At 41.5% G+C, this 24,414-nt stretch overlaps 1 protein-coding gene and 1 long non-coding RNA gene across 13 annotated transcripts in view; one reads left to right on the top strand and one right to left on the bottom strand.

Moving 5' to 3' along the window:
• Positions 1-24,414, top strand: part of RGL1 (ral guanine nucleotide dissociation stimulator like 1) — a 296,651-nt gene that overhangs the window by 258,644 nt on the left and 13,593 nt on the right. For all 6 annotated transcript variants that reach the window (XM_033198856.1, XM_033198860.1, XM_033198857.1 and 3 more), the window contains 7 exons: positions 646-730; positions 6,357-6,446; positions 8,693-8,779; positions 11,223-11,255; positions 13,528-13,649; positions 15,703-15,792; positions 21,457-21,643. In XM_033198856.1, coding sequence (XP_033054747.1) covers positions 646-730; positions 6,357-6,446; positions 8,693-8,779; positions 11,223-11,255; positions 13,528-13,649; positions 15,703-15,792; positions 21,457-21,643 — 694 coding nt within the window. The remainder of the gene's footprint in view (positions 1-645; positions 731-6,356; positions 6,447-8,692; positions 8,780-11,222; positions 11,256-13,527; positions 13,650-15,702; positions 15,793-21,456; positions 21,644-24,414) is intronic.
• LOC117075973 overlaps positions 1-24,414 on the bottom strand; it is a 50,857-nt gene that overhangs the window by 20,206 nt on the left and 6,237 nt on the right. For 6 of the 7 annotated variants that reach the window (XR_004434191.1, XR_004434188.1, XR_004434192.1 and 3 more), the window contains exons 3-5: positions 13,864-14,063; positions 12,518-12,676; positions 10,603-10,775 (exon numbers count right to left, since the gene is read on the bottom strand). This is a non-coding gene — a long non-coding RNA (uncharacterized LOC117075973). The remainder of the gene's footprint in view (positions 1-10,602; positions 10,776-12,517; positions 12,677-13,863; positions 14,064-24,414) is intronic. The other variant, XR_004434189.1, reaches the window with a different exon arrangement.

A 24,414-nucleotide genomic window follows, 5' to 3' on the forward strand; every position in this document is an offset into this window, starting at 1 on the left:
GATGAGAAAATTTAAGCTCAGGAAAGTTAAGCAGCTTGTCCGGGATCATTCAGAAAGTGAGTGGAGAGTTGCAACCGGAACTCACCACCTCTGGTTGCAGAGCCCATCCCGGTTCCACCATTCTCCTCTGACTCTGGGAGTAGGAATAGTGACCTGTGAGCCAGAAAATTTGGCTTCCATACCTGCAACTCTCGGCAGTTATTCGTGGAAATTTGGGAAAATCCCTGGTTTTGGCATCTTCATCTCTAAACTTAGGGGCCTGGCCAAGATGACCTCTCAGATCTGTGGGCTCTGTGTGTGTTGCTAACAGTCTTTTTTTTTTTTTTTTTTTTAAACTCACTGACAAGAACATGTCCTAATTGAACAACTTGATGCCCCAATTGAATAATGCTTTTTTATGATTATAATATGCATTGCTAGGGAAATATACCTCTCTTCACACGGGTGGCCAAGTCCACCTTAAAAGAAATAAAAAGTCACCTCACATAAAAAAATTCATGGGCCTCGTCTGTGCTTACAGTACCCACCCAACCCTGAGAGGAGTACAATCACTCCTTAGACGTGCGTCCTGAAGACAGCTGGGCCGAAGGTGTCGGATTATTCCTAACTCTTCATTGTTAATATTTTCTTAATCCCTTTTCATAGAGACCGAATGCTGATGTTTGAAGAACTTTCAGATATCTTCTCAGACCATAATAACCATTTGACCAGCCGAGAACTACTGATGAAGGTGAGGCTCTTAGTGAGGGTGCTGGGTAGTGCTTAATAGCTCTGGAATCCATTCAAGGAAGAGTAGCATGAGGGCTCCTTAAGTTCCTTCAACCCCAAAGAAAGCCTAAAGTAACTAGAAGGCAAAAATTTTTTAAAATGCAGAATCTAAGAAACTTGGGGCTGAGAAAATTCTAAGTCCAGTTGAGCTCTCTCTTTCTGCCTCCCTTAGCTTGCCTGTTATGCAAGCAGATTGTGAAACTTGAGTTCATATGCGTATGTACCTCCTTAACAAGCTACTCTGCAAATACCAAGTGCTGGCAGTTAGGTGGGTGAGAGGCCCTGGAATATTCCTTCTCAGCAAAACATCTAGAATGACAGAGGCCAAGCCTGCCTGCAATTCCACATCCTTTATTTGGACTAAATTGCACAATCTGTCAGTCAGCAGTATTTATTGAACACCAAATAAGTGCTGACTTCTGAATGACACACTAAGTAAAGATACAGCTTAGTTCATTTTATCTCTCCAGACATTTGTTGAATGCCTAATATTTGTAAAGCTTTGAACTTGCCTCTAGAAATATGAAGATGAGTAACACAAACACTGTTTCCTGGAGTTTACCTTCTAATTGGGGTATACAGACACTCAACAAGAATAAACGGTCAAATAAAGACAACTAACAGGTTGTGAACAACCATCAGAGGGCGACTAGCATAGACCAAATATTATCCTCATAGTCTTTCTATAAAGTAGATTTTATCATCATCATTTTGTAGATAGCCAAGACTCAGAGAGGGTAGTAACCTGCCCTAAGGCATACAACCAATAGGTGGTAGAGCTAAAATATGAATGTATCTGGTGAGACTCTAAAACCTGTGCTTTTATCACCAAGGCAAAGCTATTTCTTCTGACCTTTCTGGAGTAGGGTGCAGGTAGTAGTTCAATAAATATTGGTTGAGCACCCACTAGGTGTTGGAGATGTAACCATATTAAAGGCAGTGTTTGATCTTAAGGGGATTACAGTCTCATGGGAGAGGTAAAACATTTATAAAAAAGGGTGATATGTCCTACCATAAGGGGAAAGTCCTGAACTGGGCAATCAAAAGTTGTGATTCTTATCCTTAATCTCCTTTTCTATAAATGGGAGCCAATCAAAATATTTGGTCTGTTGACTTCATAGAATTGTTTTGAAGATTCACTATGGTAAAATACTTGAAAGTGCTATGCAAATATAAGTTATTTTTTGTATTTGGTGAGCTATATTCATGTAAAACCAAAGTATGCATAACAAATGAAAATGAATAGAGAATAAGCTGCATATTTGAGCTTAGGGAAGATAGTTGGAGTAGGAGTGAAAATAGGTAGAGGTGGGGTTAGTAAGAAAAGGCATCCAGGTGCTAACTCTTAGGTTAGTCGATCCTGTAAGGGCATTTGTTATGGTCTTCATGACTGTTCCTGTCCTATGTCCTACTTATCCTTCATGTTTCAGTGTAGGCTCCTCCTTTTCTGGAAGCCTTCCTTCATTCTCAGGTCTGATTAGGTGCCTTCCCCTGTGCTCCAGGAGAAGCTGTCATTTCTCTGTCCTGGCACTTATCACATGCTCTATTGCAATTGCCTGTCTCTCTACTGGTCTGTAGGCCTCTTGCAGGCAGGGGCTGTATGTATCTTTTCACTTTGTATCCGTAAAGTCCAACCAGTGCCTGGCGTGCAGTAAGCGTTCAGAAGCTATTGTTTGGCTGCATGAATTGATGGGTCTTATCATTCACATGACTTTTTAACAATTGCCCACTGTTAGCTCTTCTTAGAGTAGGTGATATGAGCAGGGCAGTATGTGCTGATGTCTGACTTTGGATTTGGACTACCTGATTAACTGCACACTAAACAATGATTGCTGAGATCGTGTTACTCCCTGCTTCACATCCCCCTGGCTTTGCATACTTTAAATGGAAACCCATCTGGCTGGAAGGAGATGGCTTAGTGGTCTCCCTGTCAGCAGTACGAAGCTAGACTAACTGGAGCCACACATTCAAATCCAAATAGCCCTGAGTCATCCTTCCAAAGTAGATAAATTGAATACTGAGCAGCTCATTGCCTGGTGGCAGCCTTCTGGCTGAAGGCTTAGAAGCAAAGCTATATCTAGACATTAAAGATCCCATAAACCTTTCTTAAATGCAGACGTTACCCCAGTACTCTAAATTAAATTTCTTATAGATATGACTCAGATTGCAAAGAAAGGAAAAACTTGGCTATGAATTCATATGGTCTGTGCATTATCATTAATGATAGTGAAATGCTTTGGGCAGTCCATGTGTATCTGTAGGTCCCTTTCCAGTCATTTTGTTAATCATTCTTCAAGTGAAATGTCTAATTCTGAGTGTAAATTGTCAGCATATTTTTTTTTTTAATGGAATCACAAGGTACTTAAGTTCTCAAAAGAGTCACTAGGAAAAGCTACTGGCCTCTGTTTCTAATGTTACTCCTGGTTTTATACTGATTTACAGTTGGGTAATAGTATAATAGTTTTATTTTATTTTTTGTAGAGATGTAGTCTCACTATTTTTCTCAGGCTGGTCTCAAACTCTTGGACTCTTAGTTTTAAATGACCTAACTTCTCTTCTTCTGGGAAGATGTAATGTGCCACTTATATAATATGGCCCAGGCAACATGATAATTAGCAAATATCTGTGGTTTTCCTTTTAATTGTTTTTAAAAAATGTTTCATCTCCTCTCAAAGACTATCTTAAACCTGCTATGTCCTTATGATTTCTGAAACCTGGGTAATACTAAGCAGGTGAATTATAGTCTGGAAATTTCAAAATGTCAGGAAAGAAAGCAGGATGCCACCAAATCTTGGTTCTCACAACTCTTGGTGAGAATTTTTTTCGGTTGACTTTATATAAAGGACTGCTGGAAAGCCCCAGAAATTCAACCCTAATGGAGACGTATATTCAGTGACACTCCAAAACATGCTAAACTCAAAGTTAGAGCAAGAGCCTGTTACAGCTGTGACAGTTCTGAGCTGTAATTGCTGGTAACTGCTGAGCTTAAGTTAACCAACATTTATTGATATGGATCCAGAGTCTAGTAGAAACGTTCCATCTAGACCTAGTAGAAGAGGGCCCTCTGAAGCCTGGGAACAGCATGGATGAGTGTAGCTGAACTCTGCTAAAGATGGATATAAAGAAAAGGTGAGACTTAAGCAAGCCATTTGCACTACAGAGATGGAGAGGGAAGAGAATGGCAGAGGAGGAGACAAAAGGAGAGAGAGAGGGAGAAGGAGATTGATGGAGGAAGAGGGAGATTTGGCATTTATCCAAACATAAGTGGTGATTAAAGTCATGAGATGGGATGGTATTTCCAAAAACATGAATACAGCAAAAAGCAAGAGGATGACTTTGACAAGAAGAAGAATCATTAAGAAAATATGAAAACAGCAGAGGAGCCAGGGGGAGAGAATGAGTGATACAGTCACAAAAACCTATGAAAACTTTCAAGAAAGTTCAAGAGATTGGTGTTGCGTGACATTGCAGAGTCGGAGATTTGGGGCTGAGGAAGGAAAAACTGAAACTGCTGGATGTGGCAGATAAGTGGATTTTCAGTTGACACCTCATTTGGAATAATTGGGACTCGTCAATCTTTTTAGATCTCGAGCAGGGATGGAATCTCATTCTCATGAAATCATAAAGTCATGGAATCAACCAGTCTTGTAGTTCCCCATCTCAGGTGTTTCTCTCTCCTGACTAATGAGAAGGTTGTCTTAAGTGCTCTTTTGAGATCCCTTTCACCTCTGTTATTCTGTGATTCTTAGGAACCTTTGAACTTTTCAGAAATCCTCTTTAGGAGTTTTAGCCATGTCTACAATAATTTCTGATACATTATTCCTCTGCCCATAACTGACATACTGGAGGGAGACCAGAAGGACCTACACACCGGAAAGAGGTGGGCACTCGTACTCAAGTCAGACATAATTGATTTCTCACTCTAAGCAAATTCTCAAAAATGTGGGAGGACTCACAACTATCTAGCATAGGAAAGGCGCATATTAGGCTGCTTTCTTTTTTTTAGAGGTGGGGTCTCACTATTGCTCCAGTTGGACTTGAACTCCTGGACTCAAGCAACCCTCCTGCCTCAGCCTCCTGAGTAGCTAGGATTACAGGCGCACACCACCATGTCTGGTATAGGCTATTTTCATCCATCCCTGGGAAAAACTATGAGTGGGAGATCATTAACTAGTAGCTCTCTTTATTATCATTTGTGATGGGAAGAACTTAAATAGATAATGAGTCACGGTGGGTTCCGTCCCAGTGGTGTACCTGGGACCTGAGTTAAGGCTGGTGAGAGATGGAGCATATTGGTGCTCTGTCACTATCAGCAAGACCAGTGAAAAAAATCCTTTTGCAGTTTTACAGTAGTGGAAGGTCATGTGCTCTGGTAATACATAAATCTCAGGAAAAGTGACTAAGGAAAAACTAGCATAGAAGTTATATACTACTGAATTGTGCCATTTACCCACCATTCATGCAGTTCCTGGAAAATGAGAACTTAACAGGACCCCAAAACCACAAAACCAAAAGCACTTAATGTTCAGTCAGCAAACTCGTGATTACTCATTATGTAGAAGAGTTTGTTGTTACAATAGACAGGAGGAGAGAAAAGGTAGCCATGTGTCCTCAGGCACCAGGAGGAAGGATTGATTTGTAAGAGTTTCAAACCTGAGAGGCAATTTAGAAGAACTGACTGGGGGCTGGGGATGTGTGAAAGTTCGGCTTTCATGGATTGGTCATGTATTACAATATTGGACTTCCTCAGAAAACTTCTGGTGCAAAAGTTTCATTTAGCTAAGAAATACTACAGAAGTAGTCCCTTTCTTTCACAGAATGCTGGCACATCCATGTCAGGCCAAGATCAATAAATCACAAACGTACAGAGGAAGTCGATCATTGTTTTCAGGATATCTGATTACTTTGAGTTTAATTTGGGATCTGTAAAAGTGTCTTCATTTATGCGAATTGCCTGGCTTATATTGATGATTACTTTCATAACCAAATCAGGTCATCTTCTTACAAAGTAAGGGGAAGGCTGGGTGTGGTGGCTGGCTCACGCCTGTAATCCCAGCACTTTGGGAGGCTGAGGCAGGTGGATGATCTGAGATCAGGAGTTCAAGACCAGCCTGGCCAACATGGTGAAACCCCATCTCCACTAAAAAAAAATATATATATATAATAATAAAATAAAATACAAAAGTTAGCCAGATGTGGTGGCACATTCCTGTAATCCCAACTACTCAGGAGGCTGAGACAGGAGAATCACTTGAACCCGGGAGGCAGAGGTTGCAGTGAGCTGAGATTGCACCACTGCACTCCAGCCTGGGCAACAGGGCGAGACTTCATCTCAAAAAAAAAACGAAGTTGGGGGAAGAACAAGAAATCCAAGTCCACCAGCTTCATTATAAATAGACAACTTGCAACAAGCCAGCCAAGTATTTGCATAATATATATTGTGAGAGCCTGCCAGAGGCCTCTTCATTTTGCATGGCATTCTGAGCGAGAGTTATGCAGGGTTGTGTGTGAGAAACTAGATGCCTCTTTACTTCTCTCCATTGTGGCATCCTGTATCAATTCCCTCTGTGTGCATTTCTGTTTCTTAGGAAGGAACCTCAAAATTTGCAAACCTGGACAGCAGTGTGAAAGAAAACCAGAAGCGTACCCAGAGGCGGCTGCAGCTCCAGAAAGACATGGTATGTCTGGCCCTCATCTTCCCTGACAGCTCACAGAGGAGAAGGGCCATTTGCGGCTGGGCTCCCACATGGCACTGGCACCTTCAGTCCACAGGGCACCCAGGTTTCCAGAAAGGGTCTCCTATTCTCTACACCCCATTTGTTCTCAGCAGCCCTAGGAGGTCTATAGGAGAGAGATGATTACCCCCATTCAACCAGTAGGAAGTAAACACTGGGTTGCAAATCCTGTTTTCTGGCAAGGTTGTTTTCTGAAGGTGAGCGGGAGTTTATAGCAGGTAGACTTCCTCCCTCTCGCAGTCTCTTCCACCCCCTCCTGCACTTAGAAGCTGCTCCACCTTGGCCTGAGGGCCTCCTGAGCTTCCTACTGTAGTCATCTTCTGACACGTGGTGACCAAGGAGAAAGAGTGTCTTCTCCACAGGGCCCTGGTCATTGTACTCAGAGATCCTTTCATTTGTTCTAAACCCTCTAGTCATTGCCCAGCTCTCCTTCCTAATCCCAAGGCTAACCAAATCTTTATAGTTTTCAATATTTAAAGGAGCGTCATGCCTCCCTCCTTAAGACTGAAAGATAGTTATTATCAACTTTAACTTCACTTTAAACTTCTGGCTGTTAGCATAAAGTATGGAAGACCAGAGGGAAGAGATCAGAGACGGACAAACTCTAAGTATTCTGCTTTAAGAGGATTTTCTCTTTCTTTGGAAAGCTGAGCATAAGTAAGAAGTGTTTTTGAATGATAGGACTCTTCTGCAACATGAAACCTATAAAACATTCACAGTGTCACAAACTTTTTTGGTTGTTCAAAGACAAGCTAAAAATAGCTGTTACCAAAAAATAGATTATTTTAGTACAGGATGAGACCTTGTACACAGAATGGGAAGGACACACTGCAGCTGACAGTGAGTTCCTGAAGGACAAAACCCTCCTTGGTATGAACCTCACAAAGCAGTTCTGGCTGAGGAAGCAGCCAGCCTCATGTCAAGTAACCTGGCTTTACCCTGGTTGAGACTTTGTGTTCCTGCCAAAATTTCCAGAATTAGCTCGATGGGATTTAGGATAAGGGATCCATGGGGACCCCTTTTTACTTTTCCTTTAGGATGGTTAGTGCCTTGGTGGCTTCGTGAAGAAGAGAGATGATTTTGAAGGAGATTTAGTGAAATGAATATAGTGTATCCCTGCAGTTGTAGGTAGAAGTGCCTTCACCTTCATTTCCAACTTTTTATTCTGGAATAAGTGTAGATTTACAGAAACGCTGCAAAGCTAGAAGTTCAGTTTCCCTCATTGTTAACATCTTCTAAAACCATAGCGCATTTGTCAATACTAAGAAACTGACACTGGCATAATACTATTAACTAAAATCTAGACTTTGTTTGAATTTCGCCAGTTTTCCACTAGTATTTTCTTTCTGTTCCAGGACCCAATACAGCATTTTGTTGTCTGTCATCCCAGTCTCCTCTGGTCTACGACAGTGTTTTCTTGACTGTTTTTTATTACCTTGATGGTCTTAAGGAGTCCATCCAGGTATTCTGTAGAATGTTCCACAGTTTTGAGGTTGTCTACTGTTTTCTAGTGATTAGACTGAGCTTCTGGATTTTTAGAAAGAATATCACAGAGTGCAGTGTCCTTCTCGTCATATCACATCAAGAAGTGAATGAATGGTTTCTGTGTGCCGTCTGGTGTCATGTTGATGGTGACACGAATGATGGTGATCTTTATTACTTGGTTAAGGTAGAGTTAACCAGGTTCTCCCTTAGAAGTTACTGTTTTTCTGTTTCCTCCCTCTATTCTTTGAGGGTGAGTCACTAAGTCTAGCCCAAGGGGTCATTTTAATAGTGATGCCCCATACTTTTGTGGTACATACTTCTCTGTGTGCAACAGCCAGTGGTGAGACATTGACTATCCAGTACCATTCCAAACTACCAGGAATGTCCCCATGCTCTGAAAGAGAACAGATATCCTTCTCATTTGAGCCAAAGCAAAACATAAACCCCACTGTCAACACTTTTGAACAGATGTGTATGATCTCCTGGCTTTGAGGCTTGGTTTTCATGATTTCACAAGTTAGACATTAGATCATGGAGTTTCTATCCTATTTGTGTAGAAATGTTAAAAATGTTATTCATGGTGGTTAGCACCACTGGCCCCCAGTTAGGCCTTAAATACATCCATTTGCTCCAGCTTGAAGATTCCTAAAACGCTTCAACTTTTCAATAACAATAAAGACAGTTTTGCTTTGGTTGCTCTTCAGGGTGTGATGCAGGGAACTGTGCCCTACCTGGGCACCTTCCTGACTGACCTGACCATGCTTGACACTGCCCTGCAGGACTACATTGAGGTGAGTTCCATGTGAGTGGTGTGATTGGGCCTGCAGCCTTCCTTCTCACTGGATACCCCAAAGAGTAATTAACTTCTCTTAGTATCTTTTGAAGGTCCAAAAGTACATGGCATTGTGCTAGCTGCTAGGAGGAATACAAAGAATAATACCAAACACTAACACCAGAAGTGGCTCAAAATCCAGTGGAAGCAATAATATATCAAAATAAGCAGTGAACAATAGTAATAACAGAAATTCAAACAAATGCGTTGAGAGAACACGGGAGATCACAATTATTATTACTTTTTTGAAATGGAGTTTTGCTCTTGGTGTCCAAGCTGGAGTGCAATGGCATGATCTTGGCTCACTGCAGCCTCTGCCTCCTGGGTTCAAGCAATTCTCCTGCCTCAGCCTCCCAAGTAACTGGGATTACAGGCACCACCATACCCAGCTAATTTTTTGTATTTTTAGTAGAAACGGGGTTGGTCTCGAACTCCTGACCTCCTGATCTGCCCGCCTCAGCCTCCCAAAGTGCTGGAATTACAGGTGTGAGCCACCGCGCCCAACCTAATTTTTGTATTTTTTACTAGAGACAGGATTTCACCATGTTGGTCAGGCTGGTCTTGAACTCCTGACCACAGGTGATCCTCCCACTTTGGCCTCCCAAAGTGCTGGGATTACAGGCATTGAGCCACCACACTCAGCCCACAATTAACTCTTATGAGGGGTTGTGATGAAAAGGGCTTATGAAGAAGTAGGTTTAGGTTTGAACAAGACTTTAAGGCCAGGCGCGGTGGGTCATGCCTATAATCCCAGCACTTTGGGAGGCCAAGGCAAGCGAATCACCTGAGGTCAGGAGTTCAAGACCAGCCTGGCCAACATGGTGAAACCCTGTCTCTATTAAAAATACAAAAATTAGGCTGGGTGCAGTGGCTCACAACTATAATCCCAGCACTTTGGGAGGCTGAGGCAGGCAGATCAAGATGTCAGGAGTTCAAGACCAGCCTGGCCAATATGGTGAAACCCCATCTCTACTAAAAATACAAAAATCAGCCAGGCATGGTGACACATGCCTGTAGTCCCAGCTACTCAGGAGGCTGAGGCAGAAGAATTGCTTGAGTCCGGGAGGCGGAGGTTGCAGTGAGTCGAGATCGTGCCCCTGCACTCCAGCCTGGGCGACAGAGCAAGACTCCACCTCAAACAAACAAACAAACAAACAAACAAAACCAAAATACAAAAATTAGGCGGGCATGGTGATGGGTACCTATAATCCCAACTACTCTGGAGGCTGAGGTGGGAGAATCACTTGAACTTGGGAGGCGGAGGTGGCAGTGAGCTGAGATCATGCCATTGCACTCCAGCCTAGGCGTCAGAGTGAGACTCGGTCTCAAACAAACAAACAAACAAAAAACCCCCTCAAGACTTTAATGTTGAGTAGGACTGCTTGGTGGGGTAGGGAGTTTAGTCAAATTTGTGATTTTTCAAACATGCTTTTCTTTTTGTATTGCTGTTTTCTTTTGTATTGCTGTGGGGTATTTTTCTCTCTCTCTGTCTCTTTCTCTCTGTGTCCCCTCCCTCTTCCTCTCTGTTCCCCCTCTCTACCCCCCTACTCCCTTCATCCCCCTCTTTTCTGAAAGGGAAAATACATGAAAACTCAGACAAACAACTTGTTAGTAGCAGCAATAAAATAATAAGTGAAGAAGAAATTTCAAATTTGAGATGAGATTGAAAGATTGCTTATATCTTTCCGCATATCCTACCCCCTGGTTATCATATGCAACCAGCCTGCTTTTACTGTATCTTAATTAGAAGAAGTAGAAGTTATTTTGCATAGATCTACCTACCTTTGGATTTGCCACAGTGTTGAGGACATGTTTATTCATTTTGTATTTCCTGACCTCTGTGTCTCTTCACATCCTCTTCCTCAGCTTATCTCAGGAAACACCCATCAGCGTTGGGGAATTTTGGGGAGTAACCAAAGATTGAGAAGTTAAATTCAGCCTACTGAGAATAGGAGCTGAGGGGATGAAGAATTGAAACTTAACTTTTCATGATGCTATGGAGAAATGACTTCCCTTTTGATAAACCATATGAGTCAATGACCATCTGTTTTAGTTGCTTTTGGTAAGGGAAAAAAGTGTAATGGAATATTTACTGTAGCTTTTATCTTTACTGCTTCTGCAAGTGTCTTTGGATCCTGATTTGTAATTATTTATCATTACTATTTTAGTTGGTTTCAGACATTTCAAGAGAAGACTTTCTGCCTATCCTGCCTTTTAATAATAAATTAAATTTTTTTAAAGCAAAACAGGACTCTCTTCTTCCACAGTAGCCATAATTATAGGATCATTGATAACTGTGACTTTATCACCCCTTTGATCTATTTTAATGTGACCTACAGCAACATAAGGCTGTGTTTTAAAGGAGCTTGGTTGGTCACTCTTTTTATTAAAATTTCTTTCAGGGTGGACTGATAAACTTTGAGAAAAGAAGAAGGGTAAGTAGAGTTGATTGGCTGTGGTTTTCTGTTTTCCTTTGTCTGACCATGAAAAAAATGAAATAAATGGGGACTTAAGTTTCTTTGTAGAGGCAGAAAAAAATGAGTTAGCACCTATTGAACGTTTATCTTTGACCATTTTGCTTGGCATGCTCCTCCTATGCGTTATCCCCCACTAGCCTTATGAGGTGGGGTTTATCATCCTCAATTCAAAGGTGAGGAAGCTAGGACTCAAGAGATTTAATTACTGGACCAGAATCTCTTGGTGGCAAAGCCAGGGTTCTCATTCTGTCCTGATGCACCAAAGCCCACACTTCTTCCCTGCCCACTCCTTAGCTCCTTTACAATTAGTTCCAGCAATAGCAGGCTCACCCCTATAATTAATAACAGTATATTTTATACTTGAAGATTACTAAGAGAGTAGACTTTAAGTATTCTCCCCACAAATAAATATGTGAAGTAATGCGTATGTTAGCTTGATTTAGCCATTCCACGGTATATACATGTTTCAGAACATCATGTTGCACATCATGTGCACACCATAAATACAAACAATTTTTTAATTTGCCAATTAAAATAAAAACCAGGTTTACCCTATTAAGGATAAGGGGTTTCCGATGAGTAAATGACATAGAAGAGTTAATAAAGATGGTAAACTCTTGTGGGTCTACTCGAGAGAGGAAAGGAATAGTCTTCATCTTAGGTGGAGGTAGTTATGCTTTTCCTTTCCTGTCAGCATAGGAAGGGGTGCTCAACATCAGTTTCAGTCTTTCTGTGGACAGCACAGTTCTGAACTGTGCTCTTCAAGATAAAACATTCTTGACATTTTTCTGTGATTTTTATATTCAAATGGTATATTTAAATAGATATTTAAAAGACTCAAAGGAAAATGAGTGAGCAAAATAATAACTTCACCCTGTAGTATTCTCATTATTCTTTAGTACTTTCACATTCCACAAATATTGACTGTCTACTTTATGTAGGGGGTTTGGGAATTACAGCAGAGAAAGACCAGAGCTCCCTGTCCTCATAAAGTTCACAATCCAGGAGAGAGGTAGACAAATAAATAGGCAGTTGTAATACAACCTGACAAGGGTTTGTGAGCAGAAGTCGTGGGTATTAGAGAAGTATATAGTTGGGGTATCTATCTCCAACTTGTAGGGCCAGAGAAACTTCCAGGAGAAAATGACATTGAAGTTAAAACCAAAAAGGCATAGAGGAGCTAAACCAAGCTAGGCTCATCAGTAACAACAGATACTAACCTGGACAAATGTAAATTTTCTGTCCCTTATAGATGATCCTTTTTTCTTTAGCATGATGGTAGATATTCCTTGAGGATACTGAGACCAAGGGCTGAGGTCACTGGATGGAAAGTTAAGATTTGGAGAATCTGCCAGTTCTTGAGTTACTTCTGTCATGTCCTGTAATGATAATAAATTCAGTTATTGCCCCCTCAGTTCCCCTCTCTGTCATTTAACTTCAGAATAACCCTGGTTGGTAATCTCTTTCCTTTTTAGACTAGGATATTAAACTTTAGGAAAGTTTGACTGTAAAACCTAAACCTAAAGCTTATATCCATTGCTGACTTAAATTTTTTTATTGAAACATACAAAGAAGTATAAATAATTTTCAACATAATTATGTACTTGCCTCTCTGTGAGTTTTAAAAGACTTAGTTAAATGATTTAGTGGTGTAGTAAAAACTCAAGGATTCAGGAAATCTAAACATTCAATTTTATGGGACCTAGGACTGTTTAGATACTCAGCTCTACCAAAACTTATTTATTGAGGGATAAAGGTTGAAGAAGATGGGGATGGGGAACTTGGGAGCTCCCTGATTAAAGTATTCATTTTCTTTTTTTTTTTTTTAAGAAATATGAATAGAAATTTTTCATATATTTATGAAGTACTTATAACCTTAAAAATCATTTTTCTATTCCAAGGACGAAAGTGAAAAAGAGAAAAAGGAAGCCACTGGGACTTTACATAGTGGCCAGTTTGGGTTGCTTTGGTAGCTTGTTTGATTCCTATAAATTGCTTTTTCAAGGAGAAAAGAGGATTAAAAATTAAAGCATGCAAGGACTTTGGAGAGTTTGAGTTAGCTCCTTTATTTTTAAGGAAGCAGTATTTCAGAATCCTCCTAGATGGTTTTCTTCATCTTTTATCCTAGTGTGGTATATTTTCATGTTGAAAAGATCTATATTTGGTTGGCCTTATTATTCAGTCTTTTTTTTTTGTTTTTTTAAAATTTTTGGTATCCTCTCTGCTTTAGGAATTTGAAGTGATCGCCCAGATAAAGCTCTTACAGTCTGCCTGCAACAGCTACTGCATGACCCCAGACCCAAAGTTCATCCAGTGGTTCCAGAGGCAGCAGCTCCTGACAGAGGAGGAGAGGTGGGCTCACCTGTCATTCGTCAGGGGAGAACTGAAGCGTTGGCAAGAAAAATGGTGCATTTAATACCTTGCCAGGTCATTTATTCAACAACTATTTAGTGAGCAGCTGCTAGGTTCCAGGTCCTTGGTTTTCAAAGGCGCATGGTGTGGCAGGAAAAGCTGAGGTGATAGCATCAAGATGTACTTTCAGACTCTTGCTTGGCCACTGATTTACCTTTGTAACCTTGAACAAGTCATTTGTTCCTCCTTATCTTCAGGATGCTCATCTGTAGAGTGTTTGTTTGTGAAGCGTAACTAAGATCTTCTGTGGGATTGCTTTGTTAGAATGCGTGTCCTTAGCGTTATCACCACCACCATTGTCACCGTGTTTGTCATTCCTGTTCATTGATGGTACCTTTCCAGGGAGCTTTCAACCTAGAGGGGGTGAGAGACTCATGAGACATTGAAATATGAGGGGTAACTACATTGCTACAGAACCTATGGGAAGAATTGGGGAAAATAAGGAAAATATAAAGGCATTAATATTTAGGCTGGGCTGTAAAAGAGAAACAAGATTTTGCCATAATAACAAAGAAGAACTGGAAAATAATATTCCAGACCAAGACGGAACACAAGCAAAAGCTTGGTGGCCTGACATGCTTGGCATTTGGAGGAACAGTGATAACTCAGGTGTGGCAGGGACACAAGGAACAGTTTCAAAATAGTACGATGGGCCTAGAAAGGCACGTTCACTTGAGTGCCCTGCCCACTGGCCCAGCTCGTCCCTGTCCTGTAGCCTGCTGGTTGGCAGATTGATCTGCAGGCCATGTGTGGCCCACTGCCTGTTTTTACATTTTTAAATGATTGGGGCGAAAAAAACAAAAAAAGAATATTTTGTGACATGAAACAGTGATTTGAAATTCAAATTTCAGTCTCTACATAAATAAGGTTTTATTGAAACACAGCCCATTCATTTACATCTCATCTGTGGTTGCTTTCATGCCTTAAAGACAGAGTTGAGTATTTGCAACAGAGACCATATGGCCCACAAAGCCTAAAATACTATGTGGTCCTTTACAGAAGAAGTTGGCCCATCCCTACCCTAGCCCAGGGAATTTCTTTGGAAGTTTATCATAAGGGAGAGTGAAATTGACAGCAAAATAAGTATTGACAAAAAAAAAAAAAATGATATTTAGAGAAGTATTAGAATGAATTAATGACAGCATTTGGATTCAAACTCAGGTCTGCCTGACTCTACAGCCTAAGTAAGCTCTGAAGATGGCTGTATAATGTCAGGCACCCTTCCCCACCTACCCAGTAACGAAACACATCTACTGTCTAGAGCTACAAGCTTTTGTAAAAGACACTTGGAATCACATATAAATTCCTCTTGTGCTTGTGTTCATTATATCTGCCTGGCAGATAGAGGTCTGAACCTGGAGCATTTTAAATTGAGGATGTTTTGGCAATTAAAAGATTAAAAAAATATATTTGTAGGCCACCCTGGCCAATGTGGTGAAACCCCATCTCTACTAAAATAAATAAATAAATAAATATATCTTTATCAGTAATGTAATTGCCTATGTCCATTCATTGAAGAGCAGATAGATTACAAAAGTCTTTTCATTTTCTTTAAATAAAACTAAGTCGTATGGGCATGTGCACAAACACACACATACAGAATAGTAGGAAGTAGGTAGTAGAGAAGAAATAGGAGGGGAAGGTAGTAGAGGAAGGAAGATTATTTCCCTGGCCTAGCAGTGGGATGAGAATGATCAGAATGGAGTTAGTTTTTGATGCTGCCAAAGTGCATATATCCTTGTATTTGAAACACGCAGAATTAAATAGCCTCAATCCATATGCCAGTGGAGGTGAGGGAGGAAGCACGTAAGATAAATGTGTCAAATCGGGCCATTAAGTCAGTACCCCCTGATGTTTATGATAGAACAAGGTTTGTATATATCTTTACTTTGAACAAAGAGCCTTCTCTAAAACAAAACCAGCACATCGTGTGAATTTAAATCTGTTTTTCAATTCTCTAACTGACCTCATGGAGCCCCCTTCTCTTTCTCAGCTATGCCCTGTCATGTGAGATTGAAGCAGCTGCCGACGCCAGCACCACCTCGCCCAAGCCTCGGAAGAGCATGGTGAAGAGACTCAGCCTGTGAGTGTCCCCCAGGGGTTCTGGGGCTCCAAGAGGGTCCCATCAGAGTCGTGAGTGGAGATGTCTTCAACAGGATGACCTTGAGCCAGGGTGAAAGTGAAGAGCACTCCGCTCATTTGTTAAGCTGTTTATCCTTCTGTCATGAACTCAGAGCATTTGCTAAGTTCATTCTCCCCTGCCTTCTCTGTTGTGAATCACCATCTTCTCCTTCCTGGATCACTCCAATAACATCTTCACTGTCTTCTGGCTGCCCCTTACCCAACCATTCATTCTCTACTAAATAGCTAGGTTGTCTTTTAACATGTACACCAGATTATGTTGCTTCCTGTATAAAAACCCCTATAGCTTTTATTTTAAAATAAAACCCAAACTCTGTATCCTGGTTTACTAGGCCTTACATGATTTAACCTGCAGCCTTCTCTCTCTCACAGCATTGCCCTCTGTTCACCAGTGTCGAGGACGTTTGCACTGGCTGTGTCTGGCCTGAAGTGCTCTTTCTTCATGGCTAGCTCCTTCAAATATTAGCAAAAATGTTATGTGCCAAGAGAGAACCCTTTCTAATGTTGCTGTCCACCCCTCATTCTCATTCGTGTTAGCTGCTTCCTCCAGTGGAACGTAAGCAACCTGAGAACAGGAACCTTGTCTGTCATGCTTGCAGTTGTATTGCCTGAGGCCAGCAGTTTGAGACTAGCCTGGACAATGTAGTGGGATCCTGTCTCTACAAAAAAATCACTTCAAGTATTAAGTAGGCATTGTGGTCCATGCATGCATTCCCAGCTACTCGGGAGGCTGAGGTGGGAGGGTTGCCTGAGCCCAGGAGTTCGATGTTACAGTGAGCTATGATTGTGCCGCTGCACTCCAGCCTGGATGACAGGGTGAGACCCTGTCTCTAAGAACAAAACAAAACAAAACAACAACTATATATATATGTGTATATATGTATACATGCATACTATATGTGTGTATATGTGTGTGTGTGTATATGTATATATATATGCAGTGTCTGGCTTTCAATATGTGCCTGAAAAGCCACCATTATTTTTAATGAAATTAATTAGTTAATATCTTTTTGAGGATTTGAGGGGGATCAGGATTCCGACTGTCTTTATGGGCATTTGATAGTTTCCAGCACTGTCTCTCCACCTACCTCAGTGAGTCACATTGAGACACAGAGGCAGGGATGGTACATGACCTCGAATGTTGCCATGTCCCCAGTGTCACATAAAGACCTCTGTTGGACATGGATAGCAAGGTCTCCCACCATCAGCGGCCATGCAGGCTGCTACCTGCCATCAGGTGATATGAGGCACTGTGGATGGGTTGGAACATGCGCTTTAGTAGAAAGCATCTGGAAGATAATCCTATGTTTTGCTCACCCTCTCTTTGTTCAGATGACTATTCTGGCCTTGCTGAACTCTAAATTTATGAGCTTTTAGAGTCAGCTCTTGAGGACATTTTTCATGGTATCTTGCTGTCTTTTCATCTTTACAGATATGGGGGAATGAACTACTGAGATAATCTGAGGGACTGACCATGCCTTGTCAGCTGGTAAGACTGGCATGTGCACAGGGAATCAGCTCCCTGATAGAGGAGTCCAGATATGCAGGGGATCCTGGGTGTCCACTCTGCTAACTGAGGCAGCAGAAGGAATTGGGAGCTTCTGGACTCACTATGGCGGTCAGAGGTTCTTAAGGAAAAAAACAAAAATGCTCAATGCAGGCAGGCCTAATCCTGAGTGCCGCTACCTCTGTCCTCCTGCCTTCTCCCCATCCTCATTTCTATGCTACTGCTTCTCTGTACTCCTCTCCAAGCCCGGGAGCTATATGTTTTGTGGTGGGTGTTGTAATACCTCTGGATCCTCTCTCTTCACTGACACAGACAAGTGTTCAGTCCTATGAAAACATTTACTGTGAAATCCAGAGAGGGCAGGATTGTGAGGCTGCTATGTCCTTCACAAAATGTGGTAGGCACTCAGTACATCTCTTACTAGTAAAATCTTGCTGGGATAACCCTTGGTATCTGCAGTTGAGTTTGGGCATCTGTTATGAAAGGAGGTCATATGCCCCCATCTTATTTCTTGTACATAAAAGGGTGTTTGCATACCATTATTTTCAAAAGGTTTCATGATCTTCTTAGCATGTTTACAAATCTGGGAAATGTATTTTTGCTGTTCCCACATTTAATGGCTCATCATCCAAAGAGGTTGGGGAAAACTTTGGGTGCTTAGGCCTTGAAAGTCAGAGATGCCTGCTTCTGAGTCAGAATGACCCTTCACAAAACAGGACAAAGCAGGACCTTATTGAATTGTAGAAATGGAAGAACGCTAGAGACTCTGATGAGATAATGGATGGAGGACCACTAGTTGACATCCTTCAAAGATCTACCTTGTAATTTATGGAGGGGTAAGACAAGGGCATTATTTTTGCTTCTGTGGTCAGAGTTTAGCTCATACCCCTATAGTCCCTGTGATGCTTGGAGGGTTATAAAAGGAAGACATGGAAAATGGGGCTGGAGATAGCAGGGTAGAGATGAAGCAGAGCAAAAATATGCTTGAGCTCTTGGAATTCAAGCATATAATTCTGAAAATATTTAATAAAAAATCAAGTTCATCTTCAATGTTTCTATTATTATTTTATAGTCAGTACTTGTTTAGGTTCAGCCCACTTGCTAGTTGTCTTGTATGCTGTTCCTTCTTACATCTGACTCCTGCCCTCCTTTTACCACTACTTGCGGTATCATCAGTTAATGGTAAACCCTCTCAGTAGTAGTCTGAGAAAGTCTTTATTTTGCTGTCCTTCTTGGAATTATATTAGACAGGTATAGGATTCAAAACTGACTATTACTTTCACTCAGCACTTTGATGATGATATTCAGTGTCTTTTGACTTCCGTGGTTGCTTTTGAGATGTCTGATATCTGCTTAATTACTATTCCTCTGTCTTATGTTCCCATCCCTGTTGCCTTCTTTCTTTCTTTCTCTTTCTTTCTTAGTTTCTTTCTTTCTGTCTCCCTCCCTCCCTCCATCCCTCCCTCCCTTCCTTCCTTTTTTTTTTTTTTTTTTTTTTTTGTTTTTGAGACGGAGTCTTGCTGTGTCGCCCAGGCTGGAGTGCAGTGGCTGGGTCTCAGCTCACTGCAAGCTCCGCCTCCCGGGTTTATGCCATTCTCCTGCCTCAGCCTCCCGAGTAGCTGGGACTACAGGCACCCGCCACCTCGCCCGGGTAGTTTTTTGTATTTTTTAGTAGAGACAGGGCTTCACCGTGTTAGCCAGGATGGTCTCGATCTCCTGACCTCGTGATCCGCCCGTCTCGGCCTCCCAAAGTGCTGGGATTACAGGCTTGAGCCACCGCGCCCGGCCTCTCTCTTTCTTTCTCTCTGTTTCTTTCTCTCTTTCTTTCTTTCTTTCTTTCTTTCTTTCTTTCTTTCTTCTTTCGTTCTTTTTCCTTTCTGTCTCTTTGTTTCTCTCCTTTCTGTCTCTCTTTCTTTCTTTCTCTCCTTTCTTTCTTTCTTTCTCCCTCTCTTTCTTCCTCCTCCCTCCCTCCCTCCCTTCCTCCCTCCCCCTTTCTTCCTCCCTCCCCCGCCTTCCTTTCTTTCTTTCTCTCTCTCTCTCTTTCTTTCTTTCTTTCTTTCTTTCTTTCTTTCTTTCTCTTTCTCTTCTTTCTCTCTTTCTCTCTTTCTCTCTTTCTCCCTCTCTTTCTTTCTTTCTTTCTTTTTTGAGAAAGAGTTTTGCTCTGTCGCTTAGGCTGGAGTGCAGTGGCACGATCTCAGCTCACTGCAACCTCTGCCTCCTGGATTCAAGCAATTCTTGTGCCTCAGCCTCCCGAGTAGCTGGGATTACATACCACCACACCCAGCTAATTTTTTTTGTATTTTAGTAGAGATGGGATTTCACCATGTTGCCTGGAGTGGTCTTGAACTCCTGAGCTCAGCCTGCCCCGGCCTCCCAAAGTGCTGGGAGCACTTTGAGAGCCACTGTGCCCAGCCCCCTGTTGATGTTAAGAATTCCTTTTGTCTTTGATATACCAGTTTAAGTGAGAGTGTAGTCTTACCCTATTCAGGATGTGGCTCTTGGATGGGAGGATTCCTATGGTTCACCAAGTCTGGAATCATCTCAGCCACCATCTCTTCTGATATGGGCCTTCTTCCATCGTTTCCATGTCTTCTGGAACTCCTCTTACACATATGTGGGGCTTTCTTATTGCTTTCTCAATATCTTTTCACTGTTCTTTCTATGTTTTTATCTTTTGATGATGATTTTTGAGGATATTCTTCAGATCTGTCGTCTAGTTCATGATTTTTTTCTTCAAGTTATTTAATCCTTCCACTGAGTTTTAAATTTAAGTCACCACCTTTTTCACTTAGAGGTGAAATATTTTTCAAATTATTTTCTTCCTTTATTAGAATCTCTTGCTCTGAGCTCCAGTTTTCAATTTCTTCTTCTATGTCTTTAATATTTTCTAACATACTTATTTTGTAACTTGGCTTATGAGACATGCAGATATTTGTTGGATGAATAAGCACATTATTAGTTTTGTTCTGACAGTTCTTAAATTTGAAGTTCTCAGGAGTCTAAGCCTGCTTTTTGTTATGCCTGTTGGCTCTCTCTTTCAGTGGAATATTTCCTTGTATTTTGTAATTTTGTACCACGAGTTTATCTTTATCAGGGAATTCTCTGAAGCCTGGGCTGAAGGTATATCCCTCTAGCAAGATTTTCCTTTTTTTTTTTTTTAAAGAAAAAGTCTAGTTTACCAGCAGTGTCACTGGTTGAGAGTTTCTAACCCCTAGACCACATAAATAGCAAATTGGAATGAGGCACAGACCCAGCTCACACATGACTTCATAGGAGACATTTTTCTTCTTTCCATGCTCAGGCGAAAACAGGCTCCCTGTTGTCTTCCTATGCTAGTAGAAAGATACTTTTCTGGCCTGTCTTTTTACTAAGGGTACAGCCCTTTGTGGGTCCTGGCTGTATATAGTTTTGGTTCAAACTCCTCACCTTTCATAAACAGAAACCCTCATCTTTGGGCCCTGTGTGTGCATTAAAACCCACATCACTATTTTGCCAAGATTGGCACCTCCCACTCCCCCACCAGAGCAGCTGCAGAACTAGCTCGCATGCTTCTGGTTTTCAGTTCCTTTTTCACTTAAGGCCTGTAGGGATTTCCCTTCCTATCTTGCAAGCTCAACTAAAAAGAGTTTTTAATATTCCTTATCTAGCTGTTTTATAGAGGAAGGGTTTAGGATATTGTAGTTCACAGATTGTTGGAAATAGAAGTCTTCCTCCTTGGTTTCTTACTCAAAGCAGTGCCATCCTTTCTTAGCCTGTGATGATCATTTTATGGTAGGAAGTGATGGGGGTATGGTGATGGTGTCTTGATCCTGCCAAGGTGGTCCATAGCCTGTTAAAATGTAGAGGACCATCGACCTAGAAAGACTTCAGATTACTACCGAATAATCTATGTGTTCTTTGAAGTTGGAAATACTCTTTTGGGACAAGATGTTTACTGCTATTTGTTAGAAACTTTATAGTGAATGTCCTCCTAAAATAATAATGACAGTACACACAAGACTGAAAAAACATCAAGGGCTTAATCAACACAAAATATTTGTTTAATCATGGATTCCAGATTTGTAACAGCTCAAATGCTTGGCATTCTGTTTTCTCCAGACTGTTTCTAGGGTCTGACATGATCACCAGTCCCACTGCCACCAAAGAGCAGCCCAAGTCCACCGCCAGCGGGAGCTCTGGTGAGAGCATGGACTCTGTCAGCGTGTCATCCTGCGAGTCAAACCACTCAGAGGCTGAGGAGGGCTCCATTACTCCCATGGACACCCCCGATGAACCTCAAAAAAAGGTATATACTCAACCTTTCTCATAATTCCTCATACAGGCACCTACGTGCTATTTGCCGCACCACAGCAAGGAATGTCTGTTTTTAAGTGGATCACTCTATAGTATTTTGAAAGTCATGTTTGAACAGGCATCAAAAGAAGAGTTCAATTTGGGGACATACTCCTAATAGAAACAGGTGTAAAAGCACTAAGCAGTTTGGTTTATTCATTCGGCCTTTGAAATATTGTTCTATACCCACAGCTTAAGGCACTGGAGTTATTTAGGGGAAGTAGGACTGCTTAGAAAGAGCAAAAAGTCAGAGATGGAGATGTGTCAGCTTCTTGGTGCCATATTTTGTCTTAGCTAAGCATTTATCACAATAATGTTGTATAGCATGCCACTCCAAAACTCAGTGACTTAAAACAGCCACCATTTATTTCTCTTACGCATCTGCTGGTGGCTGATCTGGGTTGGGCTTGACACTAGGCCACAGATTTGGTCCAGGTCTGCTCCACTTGCCTCTCATTATTTTTGGTGTAACAGGCTACCCAGGGCATGCCCCTAGCATGCTAAGACGGACAAGCAAGAGGGCAAGCCCAACTCGCAAGCACATACCAAGCCTTTACTTGAGTCGTATCAACCAACATTCTATTGGCTAAAGCGATCATGTGGCCACATTCCACATAGGTAAATGAAGTGAGAAATAGCCTCCAGTTTTAGTGGGAGGAACTCTGAAATCACAGTGCAAATAGCACAGATGCAGGGGAAGATGAGGGATTGGTAACAAGGATACATTCTCCCATGCTGGAAAAAAGGAAACTGATGAGAGGTGATAAAAGAGTTTCCTTCGAGTTTCTATTTTCCATGACTGCATAAATAAAAATTTAAAAACCAAAATATCTTAATCTTAAAATCTTAAGACCAGTCTTTTTCCTTTTTTTTTTTTTTGAGATGAAGCCTCACTCATTCTGTTACCCAGGCTGGAATGCAGTGGTGTGATCTTGGCTCACTGCAACCTCTGTCTCCTGGGTTCAGGGGATTCTCCTGCCTCAGCCTCCCAAGTAGCTGGGATTACAGGCGTGTGCCACCATGCCCGCATAATTTTTGTATTTTTAGTAGAGATGGGGTTTCACCACGTTGGCCAGGCTGGTCTCAGACCCCTGACCTCAGGTGATCCACCCACTTCGGCCTCCCAAAGTGCTGGGATTACAGGCATGAACCACTGCACCCCACCAATATCAACGTTAATCTTCTGTACACATCTGCTTCAATCTGTTGGTTGAAGGGTTTGGATCAGAGAGTCAACTATGACATAACTAGAATTTGCACCATTTGGGGAAGGGTTCTGGCTAACCAAGCTTACTCCATAGTGACTTCTGGCTCGTTAGCTTATGGATAGGTCAGTAAGGTAGAATGTTGGCAGTGGTTTCATCCTTTGGTTTATATCTGCTGCTCTTCAAGGGGACATGTGTGTTGCTTCACGTGGAGTTAAAAGAACAGTGGTAATCAGGGAACCCTCAAGTGACTTTGTCATAATGTGGCCAATCCAGGAAGAGCATCATATTCAGGATTCATCAAACTGAGATGACTAATTTACTGCTCGAGTTGGATTTCTCACCTTTCTGCTTTGAAATCCAGGGATACAATCATTCATGCTCTAAATGTTGAAAGAAAGCTTTTGTGGACACCTACAGACTGACCATGCTCTCAAAAGGCATTTTTCGTCAACCCGGGATGTAGTCATTCTTTGTGTCTTGACATACAAATTGAATCTGTCAAAATCTGGAATGCCATCTCTATCATTCACTTTTTTCCCAGCCACGGAGGTTTTGTAGGCTCCATTTCTGATGGTAGACATTGTAGGAAAGTAACAACTGAGGTATTGCCCACATTTTTGTGGGATTTCTCCCTGTCTCTCCAGGAAGGAGATGGAATCACAGTCACATCTTGTGGCACAGTGGAAATGTACATTGGTCCATATGGCACCTTTTAAAACCATGCAGAAGCCCAGTGTGCTGTCTCCTTCACATCCCTTGCTTCATCTTTTCTGTCCCATCCCTTATCAGACTGGCTTTTTAAATTCTTGCAGAAGTCACGACTTTATTCTTTGGATGAACCTTTCTCAGAGTCATACATTTCTGTAGACTTAAACATGAGTGATTCACTTGGATGCAAGTAGTTCCTGGGCTGCACAATCCCTGCATATTAGCTAGAAAGGCTCTTGGTTCTCCTACTTGGCACATAGCTGGACTGGGCTGACCTCCACACTTCCTTCCTGCTCTGAGAGCCTGTGACAGCCACCTTCTCCAAAAGTCCTCCAGACTGTCATTCTTCCTTTCCCACAGGCTACACTGTGAGGTTGCTCTTAAAGGTGAAGGGTAATTTATTTGCATTCCTTTCTTCATTCCCCTGATCATGATTTCTAAACATTGATTTTTGCACTTGCTCCTCACTTCTTAAATTCTCAATAGGAATTTGGGGGCTCATCAGGCAGTCTGTTTAGAGCTGCTATAACCCAGGCATATTCTAGGCTTTATCTTAACTATAAATGTCACTAGAATCATAGAAAAATCTAACAAAGGAAATAGAGTTTGGATAGAGGAACATGAAAGTGAAAAAATCGAATGATTAATTGGAAAATGCACCCACTTAACTAATATATCTGCAAAGAAACTTATGCTTTTAACTTATCTATCATCAGTCCTCAAATTGAGCCACTAAATTGATTCACTTGGGAACATAAGGAAGAAAAAAACCCAAAAGCCAAAACAAAAACTAAACCATATTATGATA

Source organism: Trachypithecus francoisi, unplaced genomic scaffold, assembly GCF_009764315.1.
Source record: "Trachypithecus francoisi isolate TF-2019V2 unplaced genomic scaffold, Tfra_2.0 Lachesis_group5, whole genome shotgun sequence".
NCBI classification, from domain to species: Eukaryota; Metazoa; Chordata; class Mammalia; order Primates; family Cercopithecidae; genus Trachypithecus; species Trachypithecus francoisi.